Source organism: Hyperoodon ampullatus (assembly GCF_949752795.1).
Source record: "Hyperoodon ampullatus genome assembly, chromosome: 12".
Taxonomy (NCBI): domain Eukaryota; kingdom Metazoa; phylum Chordata; class Mammalia; order Artiodactyla; family Ziphiidae; genus Hyperoodon; species Hyperoodon ampullatus.
In genome coordinates this window covers 55,384,028-55,400,455 of record NC_136925.1, presented here as the reverse complement: position 1 = coordinate 55,400,455, position 16,428 = coordinate 55,384,028, and the positions used below count along the sequence as shown (strand labels likewise).

The 16,428-nt window shown below is 32.4% G+C and overlaps 1 protein-coding gene across 6 annotated transcripts in view; it reads left to right on the top strand.

Annotated features, from left to right (window-relative positions):
- PTPRK (protein tyrosine phosphatase receptor type K) overlaps nucleotides 1–16,428 on the top strand; it is a gene marked incomplete at its 3' end in the record, with an annotated part of 565,453 nt that overhangs the window by 532,888 nt on the left and 16,137 nt on the right. For 2 of the 6 annotated variants that reach the window (XM_079716965.1, XM_079716961.1), the window contains 8 exons: nucleotides 767–802; nucleotides 5,070–5,254; nucleotides 6,952–7,039; nucleotides 8,133–8,209; nucleotides 8,405–8,422; nucleotides 10,961–10,997; nucleotides 12,304–12,401; nucleotides 12,829–12,945. In XM_079716965.1, the coding sequence (XP_079573091.1) occupies nucleotides 767–802; nucleotides 5,070–5,254; nucleotides 6,952–7,039; nucleotides 8,133–8,209; nucleotides 8,405–8,422; nucleotides 10,961–10,997; nucleotides 12,304–12,401; nucleotides 12,829–12,945 (656 nt within the window). Of the gene's footprint in view, nucleotides 1–766; nucleotides 803–3,625; nucleotides 3,685–5,069; nucleotides 5,255–6,951; nucleotides 7,040–8,132; nucleotides 8,210–8,404; nucleotides 8,423–10,960; nucleotides 10,998–12,303; nucleotides 12,402–12,828; nucleotides 12,946–16,428 lie in introns of those variants that run through there. The other 4 variants (XM_079716964.1, XM_079716962.1, XM_079716963.1 and 1 more) reach the window with 3 other exon arrangements.

Here is a 16,428-nt window from a genome sequence, read left to right as displayed (position 1 = left end):
GCTTGGTGAAAACCATTAGTAATTATTGGCCATCATTTTCCCTGATATATATCTATACCAAATTATTAGTTAGAAATGTTGTAATGAGTCATTTTGGATTTAGTTTTAATAATGATAGAGCTTTTCTGATCTATTTTATTTTCATTTCACTATAAGATAAATGATAGAGAAAAAACATAAAATCTTATTATTGTTGAAAGTAAGTTTTGTTAAAAATATAGATGTATCATCTCTCTAATCACTTGATTTAAAAATTAATCAGTTAAGGATTTGAAAGGATTTTTGCTTCCAAAGCTTTTCTATCTACTGACTGTGTACCTTATTAGGAGGCTTGAATTTAGCAGTATAACTATAAATATACACTTATGAACTTGGAGAAAGGATTAAATCTATTTCCCCAAGTTAACTAAAAATATTTATTTGGAATGAATATAAGATAATTACTTCTCTAAGTACCTCACACTTGATAAATCTAAAATACATGTTTTCCCCCCTAATTTTATAATCTTTATAATGTCATGCTGAATCTTCTTGGCTTTTAAAATTGAAATGACTACTGAAATATAATTATAGATGCACCTTTCCTGGTATTTTGAGATAACCCAAGCTTTGAAAAAGAGAATTTTACCTTTGCAGGTTATAGTAATCAAAGAAAGTTTAATAGATATATTTCTTAAGAAATGATAAATCTATTTTAAAGGAAAAAAAGAGCATAAAATACAACTTTAGGGCAATATGTTCCTTCATGAGCTTTGTTTTCCTACAGTGCCCAATGATCCACTTGTGCCGACTGCTGTGTTAGGTGAGGCCCTAATTCTTTGTCATCTTTTTTTGCATGGATCACCCCTCCTTGCATGGGTTATAGCTTTGTCCACGCAGTAATTATTTACAGCACAGGAAGCAGTTTGATTTCGAAAATATAGTCCTGGTTTTATCAAAGAGAGCAACTGTGGTCAACACAATTAGATCTAGTGCATTTCAAATTAGTAAGGTATGCTTTTTTTAAAACAACATATTCTTTCATTTTTGGTTCTGTTAGATTTGGAGTGAAAGTATAAGGGCCCCCAATATATAACTAATGTTTATATATGCAAGTAAGTAGAATGAACCCAAATGCACACATTTCAGGGGCCAGTGCTACCTGAATAATTAGTTTATATATAAAAATCTACCTGATTTAAAGGGATTTTCTAAATCCCCCTAATTTTATAGCAACTAAAGAACACATTTCCAAGTAAACATTAGGAATGTGTGCATTTGCTGTAGTTTTGTCTTTGTTAAGAATTTATAAATGCAGGTAAAGTTGCTACAATATTGATACGGAGTTTTGCATTCTATGTGCATCTTACATAAGCATTATCTTTCAAAAAATTTAGAATAAGCCAAGATTTACCACTATATAACATCCAAGACAACTGATATTGCTAGTGATGAATAAGACCTTTTCAGCTCTAAAATTAAAATAATGTTTAATCCAATGGGGTATTTAAGAATAGAATGAGTTTCATTTCGATTTGTACTCTATTCCTTGACTAATTATACACCAATGATTCATGGCCAGCTTGCTCGTATGTTCACAAGTTCTTATCAGTTTGACCCCCCTGCTTCTAATATTTAAGATTTAACCAGAGAAATGTAGAAATTGCCAGATAAATGTATCTTAAAATTCCCAGTTCTCATGTTTTATATTTAAATTTCTTTGAACATAAAACATTAGCTTATGCATGTTTTTATTATCCATGTATTCAATGTTTAGTTATATTTTTAAAATATGTTGGAACAATACAACTAACTCAGTTAAGCAAAATATACCTCTTTTTCACTAAAATAATTAATAAAAATTATAATTTTATAATATAAAGATATATTCTAAAAGAATCTGTCTCTGATTGCACTCTCCCTTTGATGTCCACACCAGTAATGGCAGGGAAGTGAGCTGGGGAATTTGCCCCAAGGGATGGTCTGATCATGTAGGAAGGAGGCAGGAATCATGATCTTTGGGAGGCATCAAATGCCTCTGAAAATGTCATCTTCTGTTGAGTGCTGTAGAATGCTGTCAGCATCAAACTAATAAGTTAAATTCAATTAAGTTACTAAAAACTCAAGGAAAAAGATAGTTACCTCACTGTTAAAATTTCATTACAGTAATATTCAAGGACATGTAGAATTGGGTCTAAGTCTCAGTCCTCTTGTGGACTCACAGTATGAACTCATGAAAATACCTTTTTCTTTGCTTCTCCATCTGTAAAATAATATAATATTTCTTACCATACCTTTTCCACAGAGCTTAGTAAAAAGAAAAGGAGATAATGTATAAAGTTTAAAAGATTATTGTAATAATTTTCCCCATGAAAGAGGATATTTTTGTTTAAGGAAAGCTAGAGTTAACACAATAGAGTTATAGAATCTGTTCATTTAAACAGTCATTGTGCATTTTATTTCACTTTGAAAGTCAAGCTGATTGTTTTTTGTTTTTTATATTTCTTCTTAAAAGCTAAAAAGCTCGTTAATCATACCAGATTTAGAAATGATTTGTTGCATTTTTTCATCATTCTTGGAATCACCATGTTTACAGTTGTTCTGCATCCAGTTGATTTTGTATTTATAAAGCAATTTTTGAAGTCACTTCAAATATTGCTTGATATTAATATCTGCTTACTGATTTAAAAAGAAGTTAGAAATTTTTGTATTGATTCATATTTTTGTTTTTTTGTGTTCTACTGCTTCATTGGGTTAAAGTCCCTATAACTGGTAAGTGTATTACAAAGAACTCTAGGAAACCTTTCCATCAAGGAAATATTTGAAGTTATTCATAAATGTGTGATAAGGATAATGATTAGTACATGTACTCTTACTTCTAGTCACATTATTAGGTAATTTAATGAGGTAGAAATGTATAGAGATTAATAATTCATGTGTGATTATTTTAAAAAATACTGCTCATTGTACTAATGTATTAAAGCTTAATGCAAAACAAAAGGCACTGTCTACTTCATATTGATAATCATGTAAGATTTGGAATATGGGTGAATTCTGTGTTTCTCACTGAGCCTTTTACAAATGTAAATATTCCACTGCTCCAGCAGGTACAACATGCGCTCTGGGGCTGCTTCACAGCGCACTGACTACCTTATTCCAGCTTGGGTCATTGCGTTTTGCCTCCCTGACATTATTCTCTTTACTTCTCATCCTAAGCTTTATATTCTGTGGTAGTGCCCAAATCGGTGGCTTCTGAATTTAATTTTACTGGGGAGATGTTTATATTCTTTGTGTCAGTGTATTGATTACAATATTTTAGCAAAGATAGATCAGTTGAGTGTTGTCTCATAGAAAAAATAGGAAACTCTCATAAATCATGTTTGCTAGCAAATGTTTGTGTGTAGAGGGGTGGGAAACCAGAGTAAAGAGCATTAATTCATTTGGGTGTTTTTAGGTCACAACAGAATCCAGCAGAATTTTGTTTTTTTCGTTTTTTTAGTTCAATGTAGAGTTTTAGAAGTAAATTCAAAAAGAAAAAATGCATTCATCCTAATAAGAGAAAGTAAAGTAAACGCAATCAAGCTAAATTATAGAAGCATACAAATCTGATTGTGGGGTTCTTTTTTTTTTTTTTTTCCTTCTCCAGGAAGAAAAAATGTTTATCATGGGGACAACAATTCATTTTTTGCCATATCCTATTTGTAGAGTTGGTGATAGAACAGGCAAATGTACCAGCACTTGAAATATGTTTAACTGTTAACTAAATATCGTTCTCTACAGTATGCATTATCATTAAAACAAAAGTTCCCCTAAGAGTGTATTTTCTCCTCTGTTAATGAGTATGGCAGTGTAATGTTTTCTTAAGTAACATCCCTTAAAACATTTGTTTTTTTTTTTTAACATGGTAAGTTTAAATGTGATAACTATAAGCATGCTTCTTCTCATTGTAATGATTAGTACTGTGGTCATTAAAATAATATTTATTTTTCAGAGGTAAAATGTTCTTGTTCTTTTCTTCCTTCTTATGACAGAGACTTAAGAGTTTCTTTTCATTTTAAGCTAACAACACAGTTGAGATGGGGCCTATACTTAAATGTGGGTCGTGAGGGATTTAATGGATTTTTAACTAACTGAGTCGTTGAAATATGTATTGAGTGACTGCTTTGCACCAGGCACTAAGAATAAAGAGAAAAATATGACTCCTGTCTCTACATGCTAAGTATTGAGAGTTTAGTGAGGAAAATAGATCAGTAAGTAAATGATTAAAATACATTGTAAGTGAAATGAATGTAGGAGAACAGGAGGCCATGGGAACACAAAGCAGGTGCTTTGTAGCTCAGCCTCGATGGGCCGAGGAAGAATTCCAGAGGAAATACCTAAATATTTTGCCCCAGAGACATACCCCCATTTCATTTATACAGTTGCCACAAAAGTCAAAATGTATCAGCAATAAAAACACAACAATAATAATAAACCAAGGGAATGGAGATCAACTATAAGTACACATGTAATCTGGCTAGCAGACGTAGTGGGCCCAGGGGCTGATTCTGTAGAATGTTCATGTTTCCCAGTCTGGGAGTGTATCGTGGTAAAAAGCCGGAGGTGGAAGGGCATAGTACGGCCACAGGGCAAGAAGAACAGCCCTGTGGGGATGGGTTGCCTAGAGGGAGGTTGGGATATGGGTGGGAAAGAATTTGTTCAATTTAATCAACAATGAAAACACTCTCCAATTGGCAACTTGATCTTCTGGTCCCACTCTATACTGCTCTGACTGCAGGTACAAGAAAAAGTCAGAACTCAGCAAAATCTGCCACTTATAGTTTTTAAAAGTGGATCAGGTATCTCTCTCTACATCTCACAGCATGTATTGTCTTCCTGATATACACATAATATACGCTGACCTCCTACCTTGAGCTGAAGTAAAAGACTTTGTCTTTATAGGGGTGCTGCCCTAGGTCTATACTATATTTCTTTCCCTTCCTCCTATTATCAGAAAGATCATAAGATCTTAAAATCTTATTTGCATAGATATATATTAAACAAGGTAACTTTGTCTTTTTTTTAATCTTCTGGAATCTGAAAAATGGCAGATGAGAACCACAGTGCTACAGCAGAATCCAGTCGTCTTCTAGATGTACCTCGCTACCTGTGTGAGGGGACAGAATCCCCTTACCAGACGGGACAGCTGCACCCAGCCATCAGGGTAGCCGACTTACTGCAGCACATTAATCTCATGAAGACATCAGACAGCTATGGGTTCAAAGAGGAATATGAGGTGAAAGTTTCAATTCTATATTGAATTTCATTTCTAACCATGATACCCAGCGCCATTTAACAGCTTTAACATAGCAAGCAGAGGAATACTCTGTAGACTGTCTAATCCTTTCTCTGTAAATGTACAATCAAGTGTACATATGAGGAGAGGGGGATAGATAGATTGAAAGAAAAGGGTACTTCCTGGGGATATATCTGGGTCAAAATTCATTTTAAGAAATAAAAAATATTGGATTCCATAACTTATTTGACTGTTATTTAAAAACCACTTTGTTAGACTTTATATTTCACCCACTCAAAAATCCATAGAAAGATACCTTGAGTCCCATTGTATCATTGCAGGTTCTGCTATTTGAAAGACCTAAGCAGTGGATCCTTTTCTGCCTCTTTGCTTGTTGACCCTCTGTTGAGAAATAAGATCTAGCTTTGTGCCCTAAATATACTATTTGTCACTCTGAGTTTTGTTTTGAGGATTATAGGTTGAGAGGGGCTGGGAAGAAAAACAGAGCACGGAAAATCCAGACAACAAAAAGAAGCCCAAAAAAGGACATGGGACATTCTTCTTTCATCCTTATTGTCCCTTGCTACTCAAACCAAAATACCAAGATTATACTACAAAAGAAGTGATTTAAACTAAACATCCCAATAAACATAGTATAGCAAAAGAGAAACAGTTCCTCTGACACTTTTCAATTACTGAGAAATATCAGTCTGGGATGTACAAGAAAGTTCCTCCACCACTATACACACATATGTAAAGTAAAAGAGAACAAGCAGTACTTTACTTTGAAAGACCACCTAAAATACATCTAACTTTGTAAGGAATCTTCTAAACACTACCTTTTATTTAAGATTACTTGTTATACCTTAGTTTGGGAATGAGTAAAATTATTTTTGAATTTTGAATGTTGGTTTTAGGTATATGCAGGAAACACTATGCTGTGGTAACAAAATAGTGCAAGGAATTACAATATTCTGCCAGAGCTGGTTTTTTTTTGTTTTTTTTTTTCTCATTACATGTATATTCCTGTATACCTCGCTTCAAAGACCATTGACTCTTTGAAGACCCCATTTCCTGTGTTGAGCAAAGTTTAAGTTTTTCTGCAAAAAGAAATCTATACCCATATTTTAAATTGCTCCATATGGTAATTAAACCAATCAACAATTTCATCTGTTCCAAGATTCTTGGAGACAGTGGCTCTTTTTAATTTCCATATGGTCTCTTGTAGAGACTCAGTCCTTTCCACGATCTTCAAAGAAACTGAAATGTGATGTATTGCACACGATTTAATGAATAATTATGGGAGAAAACAGGTTTTCTTTTCCCTGTTAGAAATGCTAAAGGAAGCATACTTTTGAAAGATGCTCATTAAAAGTAGTTTTGAAGTTTTTGATGCTTCCTCTAGTTCCATCTCACAAAGTTATAGTGATCTTAAATTTGAAATACTTTCAAGGTCCTTTTTTTCCCCCAAAGTTGTTTCTTGTCCTTAATTTGAACTCAGTCCAATCCAAGATGAACAAGTAGGAGTCCAACAAACAAGCTTTGAGGTCTGAAAATTGAACTTGTTTACTGCTGTAGTATTCCCTTCCTCCCAGAGAAGATGGCTTTTACTATTTTGGTCTTCAGAACAGACAGACCTGACTCAAGATAAGGAATTAAATTCAGTGTGCTTGTTAATTTTTTTTTTTTTTTTCTAGAGCTTCTTTGAAGGACAGTCAGCATCTTGGGATGTAGCTAAAAAAGATCAAAATAGAGCAAAAAACCGATATGGAAACATTATAGCATGTAAGTTCTCTTACAATTCTTGGTGAATGTAAATACTGTGTGTAGAAGATAAAGAGTAATTTGCAATTCCTCCTTATATGGTTTTAAACTTTAAAAAAATCCCAGAGGGTGACACATCTGTTCATAAAATAATCTATTTAATATTAAAACAGCATTGGCTATTGGGAGGGATTCAGAAATTGCCATCATCCTCATTAATTAATTGACTCAGACTCTTCACCCTGTGGAGATAATGTGCCGCTTGATTTTTTGTTTGCACATAAATGTATGGGGGTGTCATTAACAGCTGAAAATATTAGAATAACAAATACGAGGGATTTTTTCAGTGATAAGTTGCTATAACTCTTCCACCAAACATATTCAAGGTGGGAGTGTTATTCTTTCCATATACCATATTTCCTTTCTTGGAGCTAGTGCCTGAACCCCAGGTGTTCCATGTTACTTATCATAAGGGACTTCCTCCTGATGAAGTCTTTACAATGTATTCATGAGATAAATAAATTGATTGTCATATGAAACCAAAGGGGCAGTAAGAAAAGTAACAGATAGTTTAGCTTGTAACTAACTGCTGATTTACTTAGACCACTTTATTCTCAATTTAAATTATTTTACACTGTCTTTTGAATACATCAGAATTTAACTGTGACTCTCACAAAATAAGTTGAGAGCAGGGGTTCGAAATTCACTCCCTAGTTCTGTGGCTCATTTGCTGTAAAGTACTGGGAGAAAAGATCCCACCCATATAGAATCATGCCTAACAAGCGAAATTAGGAGATAAGGCAAGTTCAGTTCTTTAGAAAAATTTATGACTCAAATGATAATTTATCAGACATTATCATGTCCCATAAAAGCTTCCTGACTATAAATGCTAGTCATTGAAGCTTTATTAACAGAATATTATCATTGTAATAAGTAATGAGCTCATTAAAGTTCTTGCATTTCTTCAAATGACTGGTATCCAAGGAAATTTTGAAAGTATATTATGGATAATCAGTTGTTAACCACTGAATTATTTTAAGTCTCTACTAGGATCATTGTGTTCAGAACAGGGGGAAAATTTAATAGCTTTTATTTTATCCTTTAAAAAATTTAGATGATCACTCCAGAGTAATTTTGCAACCTGTTGAGGATGATCCTTCTTCAGATTACATTAATGCCAACTATATAGATGTAAGTATTTTTATCCTTTAGTATGCCCAATTTGTTGGCTTATATATGTAAATCTTTTTGCTTGTTATTACCTATAAAGCGATTGCTAGCTTTTTAAAATAAAGAACAAACTGTACACTTTTCCTTGTTCTACGTCCTAGTACTTACTGACGTTGTTGTGCTTTCTTTCACACCTGACTTTGGTTTGGGCTGTAGATTTGGCTGTACAGGGATGTAAGTACCACTATATGTAAATAACAGCACCCTATTATAAATATTTAATGTTAACTGCTCAATTACAGTTACTACTAATGCTTACTACTAGTTATCTCTGCATGCTTCCCCTAATTAGCCTCATACGGTGTACCTATGTTCATTTTTTTGTAACTCCTTTACATGTGTAAAGATCTATTTTACCTCTTTCCCTTTTCTATGTTTAGAAAAACAGGACCATTTTTAGCTTTTGACAATTTATTATGTACTCGAGTTTTATTTGTTGACGGTTTCTGTTTCTGGTTTTTATTCCTTACCCTTCCCCAAACATATGTGAGAAGCTGGATAGTATGATGTGTATTAGTGTTTCTGAAATTTTACTTTTTTACATTTGACTTCTGATGTTAAAAATGGGTAGGGAGACTATTTTGTGCTGTGTGGTATTGGTTTGTAAAGTATTGAAATTACTTAGGCAAAATAATTACTAAATTGCATTTGTAAAATACACATATCACACATATATATTGAATCATACAAATGAAAGTTTGTTTTGATCATACATTCTGCTGTTCAGTTTTGGTTACAAACATATTACATGTAAATTCTTTATTTAATGGAAAGTAATTATCAAATAAAATAAAATATTAAGGAGGCAATATATTACATTACATATAAGAAGGACAGGCTCTGTTCATACTTCCTGGTTCAAAATCACACTGGAAATTGTGAGAATGTTGATTCATCTCTCTGTGCCTCAGTTTCCTCATCTTTACAGTAGGGGTAATAATAATACCACTAAACTCATCATTTTGTTGTGAGAATTAAATGACGTAATTCATGTTGAGCATTTAGCACAATGCCTAGCACATATTAAGCACTCATTAAACTTAAGCTATTTTTTAAAAAAAATAATCCAAACCTAGGTATGCTGAAATTAATTAATTCTAAATATGCATTAATTGTAAGGCAAAAGATAGAAATATCAAGTATTGCAGCATATATGATAGATTTTTAGTTATATAAAAGATATGAAAATGAGGACCCAACTTTTTCTAATTTCTATAAATAGGAAATAATTTTTATCACATTTATTAAGCTCATGTTTTACTGTTATTTTGTGAATTGTCATTATTTATATATTTGAATTAATGAATTTTATTAAGTATAGTCTCTGAGTATATTGGTTAAATTTCTGATCATCATTTTACTCTCATTCAATATTTTGAATTTATCAGACATCTCAACATGGAAAACTAAACTTAACGGTCTACTCTCTAGAATAAAAATATCAGCAGTTCTCTGACATATTTGTACTTGTTCTTACCTATTTAGTTTAACCTTGGTTTTCTGCCAAGACCCTGGCAGGACATTTGGTCCTATCCAAAACATCCATAAGACATTTGGTCCATGCCAAATGGTCCTTGATATTTCGTCCTGTCCAAAATGTCCATGGAGACATTTGGTCCATGCCAAAAGCCCTTGATATTTGGTACCATCCAAAACCATTTGGCATGGACCTAGTAAGCTCATGCACATTTTAGATAGAACCAAATTTTAAGGACCTTTCAGCATAGACTAAGTGTCTTATGGACATTTTGGACACAACCAAGGGATCCTGTAAATATCAAGAACCTTGACATGGACCAAATGTCTTATGGATATTTTGGTTAGGACCAAATGGTCTGCTAACTCAGGCTTACTAAAGCCCTTTGCTCAAGACACAACAAAGACAAAGCTTAACCTTATTATACCACCAACATTTTTGCTATTCATGTTCTTTTGGAATTCAAACCAGTTGAAAGCAGCTAATAACTTATCCCTTATCTGGAATAATTTCTTTATTGAAACAATATTAAGTGCTTAACCACATAGAACTCAAGGCACACTATAAAAAGAAAGAAAAAAATACTAAACCTTTTGTTCAGGATAAGATGCATTTTTTAAAAGATTTATTTCCCTATATATGTGTGTACCTATAATTATGTGTGTGTAAATTAATATTATCAGCACACACAAAATAGTTTTGGCAGATTCCTGAACATATTATAGAACAGAAATATTCTCTAAAAAATCTCAGCAGGACTTTGACTTGGTGCACACATGCATTGTCCAGCTCTAACATTGGAATGTTCTGTTATTTTTTTATGGTTCTAATATGTCGTTGTCTATTTGTAATGCAGTGTGTTGTACTTTTGGATGATAAAATAAGAATTAATATTTTTGAACACAATTTTGCCAGGAATGAATGACTAAAGATTAACATGAAGGCATAAACATTTTAGTGAAACCAAACAAAATCTATGAAGTTATTTCCTAGCAAACAAAACTCAATTATGTAATATATATTTTAATCAGAGTCCTTAAAATATTTAATTTTTGCTTTATTTTTACCTTTCAGATAACCTAGGTTTGAGAAGTGAACTATGAGTTCACTACTCATTTCTGGACTTTTTACTGTAACTTAATCTTAACAGGTGGTTGTCTTCATCTTTTTATGCCTTCATTCATTTATTTCTGACACTGATATAAAATGATGACCAATTTGTTCTCCTATTTTAGGGCTACCAGAGACCAAGCCACTACATTGCAACTCAAGGTAAAACTTTGCCTTTTTAAATGTAATAGAGTAACCAAACTTGCTTAAATCATCCATGTGATTTTTTTTGTAATTTTATCTGAATTAACTGAAAAAAAAAAGATCAGCTTTTCTGCTTAACACTGCTTTTTATTCATTTGTATAATACAAATTGTTTTCTCTGTTTAAAATGTATATAAATTAAACCTTGATTCATTTTTTTAATTAAAAGTAAAAGAGAAGCTGCTGGTAGTTTTGAGATTTGGTTCTTAGTATCGTGATGTCCCAGAGCACTAGTCAACAGGGATGGGCAGAGAAATTACTTATTTTTTGATGAAAGCAAGTTAGATCTCATCTTGTGTAAGGTGCCTGTTTTCTTGCAACAGAGTCTGTCGGCCTGGCATGTAATAGTACCCAAGACCAACACTACTATAATGAAATACTGGACTGTCTTGCAACAATTTTTTAAAAGTCAAGACTAAGACAAAACAAAGGGCTAAAGGGAACTTAGTCAAGTTCATTCTTCGTGGAAAATAAGAAGACAGTAAAGAAATCTTGTTATAGTGGCACACTGGGAAATAAAAATATACTAACAATAACACCAAAACTACTCTAGTTATCTCCCCAAACTGACCACTGACCATCAGAAGAGAAATCTGCACATCTTATTTTATAAAAGAGGAAAGTAAAACAAAAGTTAATTTGCCCTTTTGACAGAGGTCATTTTCTGAGTGTTTTTCACATATCTTTGGTGTAATTGAGTTTAATTATAAACTCTTTAAAGTTAGAAAGATCATCCATGCTGAATAATATTCTGGTTTCATGGTATAGGGTAGAGTAGAGCCCAGTAGCTGCTTTTGCAGTTCAGAGATGATAGTGTAAGATTAGAATGTGTCCTTATATGTATGATAGTTCTTCATTAACCCCTAAACATGCACTGTTTATAAATGATGTGTGTATATTTAATTGGTAATATGTGCTGTTTGGTTGATGGTGGTGTAAGACTTCCTATTTTGACATGTACATGAAGATGCATTAAAATAACTTAGAGACAGATATAAGTACCCTAAAAACTAGTGATTTCTTCTTCTGAATTGAAAACATAGAAGGCAAACTGAAACAAACAAACTTGTACATGCCTCTGTTTTTGCCTTCAGTGTGAATTTAGATATGAACTGAATTTAAGTACTTTTAGTGACATTTTGTGTTAGACCTTTAATTTTTCTTCTTTGGGTCATTTAGTTTATATTGCTTTTTATCTTGTCTAAACTTCTTAATAATTACAAAATTTCTCTGATAACGTAATATTCAAATTATTTTTTTATAGGCCCAGTTCATGAAACAGTATATGATTTCTGGAGAATGATCTGGCAAGAGCAGTCTGCCTGCATTGTGATGGTTACAAATTTAGTTGAAGTTGGCCGGGTAAGAGGCACAAAAAAATCTGTGTGTCACAGAGTATGACTGTAAGTTGAATAGCAAAACATAACACACTTAAAATAGAATATCATTCAATTGTTTGAAAAAAAATTCTTAGGCATACCATTTCAAGTTAGTGCTCCTAAGTGAGTGTTTGATTGCTGACAAATTATTTCTTATTTAATAAATAAAATAATAAAATAAAATAAGCTTTGATTTTATACTAGAATCTAATTGCATTATCAGGCTTGTATGTTTTTATGAAATTGCACAAAATCTTTCTATTTATTGTGTAACAGATTATTTTATCTCATTTATAGATTTTTACACTGTCTTTTAATTGTGACCTGAAGAGTTATCACTGAAATTAAATCATCTTGGTTAATGTGTATTATATACTCAGGTTCACCTATATATACTTTTTGTTGTTTAGGTTAAGTGCTATAAGTATTGGCCTGATGATACTGAAGTTTATGGTGACTTCAAAGTAACTTGTGTAGAAATGGAACCACTTGCTGAATATGTAGTCAGGACATTCACCCTGGAAAGGGTAAGTACCCTAAAGTTCTACAAAAATATGTATATTGAAACTGTTTTTTTTTTTTTTTCTTAAAATCCATGTTAAGATTTGTCTTGATAATGCTATCAAATCTATTCATTCATTCATTCCACAGATATTTATTTGAGAGCATAACATGTGCTGGGCATGTTTCTAAATCTTGAGACACATATTAAATCCCTGCTCTGTGGAGCTTATAGTCTGTTGAGGGGAGAAAGACATTAAAAATTAACAAATAAACAAATACATCATATACTTTGAAAAGTACCATGGAGAAAAATAATGTTGGGAATAGAAGTAGGGAAAATTGCTGAGGTAGAGGAGGGAATGGCCTACAGTTTTAACAGAATGATCAGGAAAGGAGTTGTTGAGAAAGTAACATGAGTAAAGGCTTGAAGGAAATGAGGGAGTGAGTGATATAACTATTATATATCCCAGGGAAGGATTATATCCCAGGGAAGTTGTCCCAGGCAGAATATTCCTGATGGAGGGAAGAGTCATTTCAGAGACCTAAAGGCATGATATTCCTGTCACCATGAGAAACAGCCAGGAGTCTAGGGTATTCAGAGATGGGTAAGTGAAGGGGAAAGAAATATGAGATAAAGTTAGAGAAATAACAGAGCCAGATAAGTGAGCCCTTATGAGCTACTATGATGATTTTAGTTTGTATTAAAGGTAAAAGTAGCCAGCCATTGGAGGGTTTAAGCCCAGGAGTAACATGATCTGACTTTTTTTTAACAGGATCAGAAAGACTGAAGCAGAGTGGGCAGTGTAAGTAGACTGAAGTAAGACGTAGGAGCAATAACATACATTGTTGCAGAAAAGTTTAATAAATTTGACCACACAAAAGTGTAAAATTATCTGTATCAAAAAATTTTTAATTAAAAGATGCACACACAACAAAAAAAATCTGTGATTATTTAATATTCTTAATTCATAGCATTAATATAAATAGAAAGGAAACAATAGAATCCCCCCCCAAAAAAAACTGCTAAGCTGCCTATTGAAAATGTTTAACCTCATGATATACCATTTTGTACTTTCAAATCAGCCAGAACTTTTAAAAAAAGAATTATAATCCTCATTGATTTTAAGGATATGGTGAGACAGATATTTTCATATGTAGCTGATCATACTTAAATTGACATAAACCCTCTGTAAATCAGTAAAGCAGTGTATCTACAGAACTTTAAAATATTGATGTCCTTTGACCAAGAAACTTACCTTCTATGAATCTATCCTAAAAAAATTATTTAAAATACAATGACTCATATATAGTCATAGAAAATTATAGATAACCATAACTGTCCACAATAGATAGTTAAATTATACATCTATGATCTGGAAATACCAGATCATACATCTTTACAAATGATATTTATAAGTAATTTTACCATCATAAAAAATAATTAGGGGAAATATTAAATAGAAAGTACCATCATACAGAACAACATAATTATGATGATCACAACTATAAAGTATGTATGAAAATTTCCTAGACAAATCAAGTAGAAAAAAATAAGCAAAGATATAGGAGATTTCAAGAAAAGAACCATCAAGCATGATTTAATGAATAGCTAGATCCCATTATTATGGAAAGAGAGAATTTGGAATGTACATTCTTCTTGTAAGTACATTAAAGTTTTATAAAAAATCAATCATGTACTTAGTTATAAAGGAAATCTGAATATATAACAGAAATTCAAGACGTTTCCAAAATCCAATGGAAAATAAAAACAAATCACTGACCAATGATCCCCCAAATTAGGCTCAGAAATCACCAAAGCCTCTTTTGAATAATCTTTGAACTATAGCCTTAAAACTAAAATTATATTGTAAAGATAAACGATTTCACGTCAAAATTTCCCACAAGTTATCTTATGAGAAAAATATATACTCAAAAATGATTTCTATTTTGAAAGGCAGTCTAAAATCTTGTGAAAATTCATAAAATTAGAAAATCAGGAAAAAAGTCAATAAAACAAAGGAAAAATTAAATATAAAACCGAAACACAAACAGAAAAGAATAAATTTAATCAAAGAGCTATTTCCTTGAAAAGAGGAATAAAGTAACTAAACCACTTGTCAATTCCAAATGAAGAACAATCAAAACAAAATATGCAACATTAGACAACACAAATGGTGTATAACTACAGTTACAGTGCTATTAGGAAAATTATAAAAAATAGTACGTGTGAACTTGGAGACAGATTTTAGTCTAGGTACACTGATATTCTAGCAAATAATAATTTCCAAAATTTGACTCAAAGAGAGTTAGGAATCTGAACAGATAGTAAAAGAAAATAGAATGAGTGTTAAAATTTGCCACTAAAATTGTATTATGGTTTCATAATTGAGGTTTCTTTAACCTTTAAAGAATAACTAATGAATAGCTAATGCCTAAGTTAATCAAACTATTTAGGCCATAGAAAATCATTAAAACCAACTAAATGTATTTTAAAGACTAGCATAACTGTGATAACAGAACCACATAGAAATAGGACTCTCTCAAGCTCTTCTCTCTGTCTCTCTCTCTTTTTCAGTCTCTCTCTCCCTTTCTCAAGTATGTACACACACATACATTGCAGACCAATTTCATTCAAGATCATGCTGAAAATTTGAATGCAGCAGTGAATTAAGAAAAGATCACAACATGATCTTTCATGATTGTTTTTTAAGAATGCAAGGATTTTACAACTGTGGTAGGAAATCGAGCAGGATATTTCATTATTTCAGTGCATTACAGGAGCAAAACCATATGATTTTATTAATAGATATTGTAATGCACTTAATTTTATTTAAAAGACATTTATAGTCATACTCTAATTATATTAGAAAAATAAGGAGACTTGCTAACATTGTTAACATTGTAACATTATTGGGGTTTTATTTTTAATTTATTTTCTTGTTATTTAGAAAAAACACTGAAAAGAGTGATTTTTTTTTTACATCACATATTTGAAAATTACTCAGGAATATTTAAGTAAAATGAACAATAAGGGAACATGCATTGCCAGATATTAAAATTTTCTAAAAAGAGCGAGGTCCTTACAGCAACTCCAGCAAAAGGATCAATGCAGAGGAGATGAAGTGATTGTCTAAAGTCAGATCTTTGAATAATTTATGGACTTCCTCACTGGAGCTGACTTGAAAAGTAGTTAAGAAAGTGATTTTATTTGCACAATTCCATGGTGATGTTTATCACTATCACTATTTTACTTATTTGTTGAGCCCTGCTTTGTGTATGGTATTGTACTAGGAATGGGAAAGAAAAAGAATTATAAGATATGATCACTGGTTTCCAAGGTTTCGGTGGTATTAGTCTGTTTAAGATGGAATCTAGGGCTTCCCTGGTGGCACAGTGGTTGAGAGTCCGCCTGCCGATGCAGGGGACACGGGTTCGTGCCCCGGTCTGGGAGGATCCCACATGCCGCGGAGCGGCTGGGCCCGTGAGCCATGGCCGCTGAGCCTGCG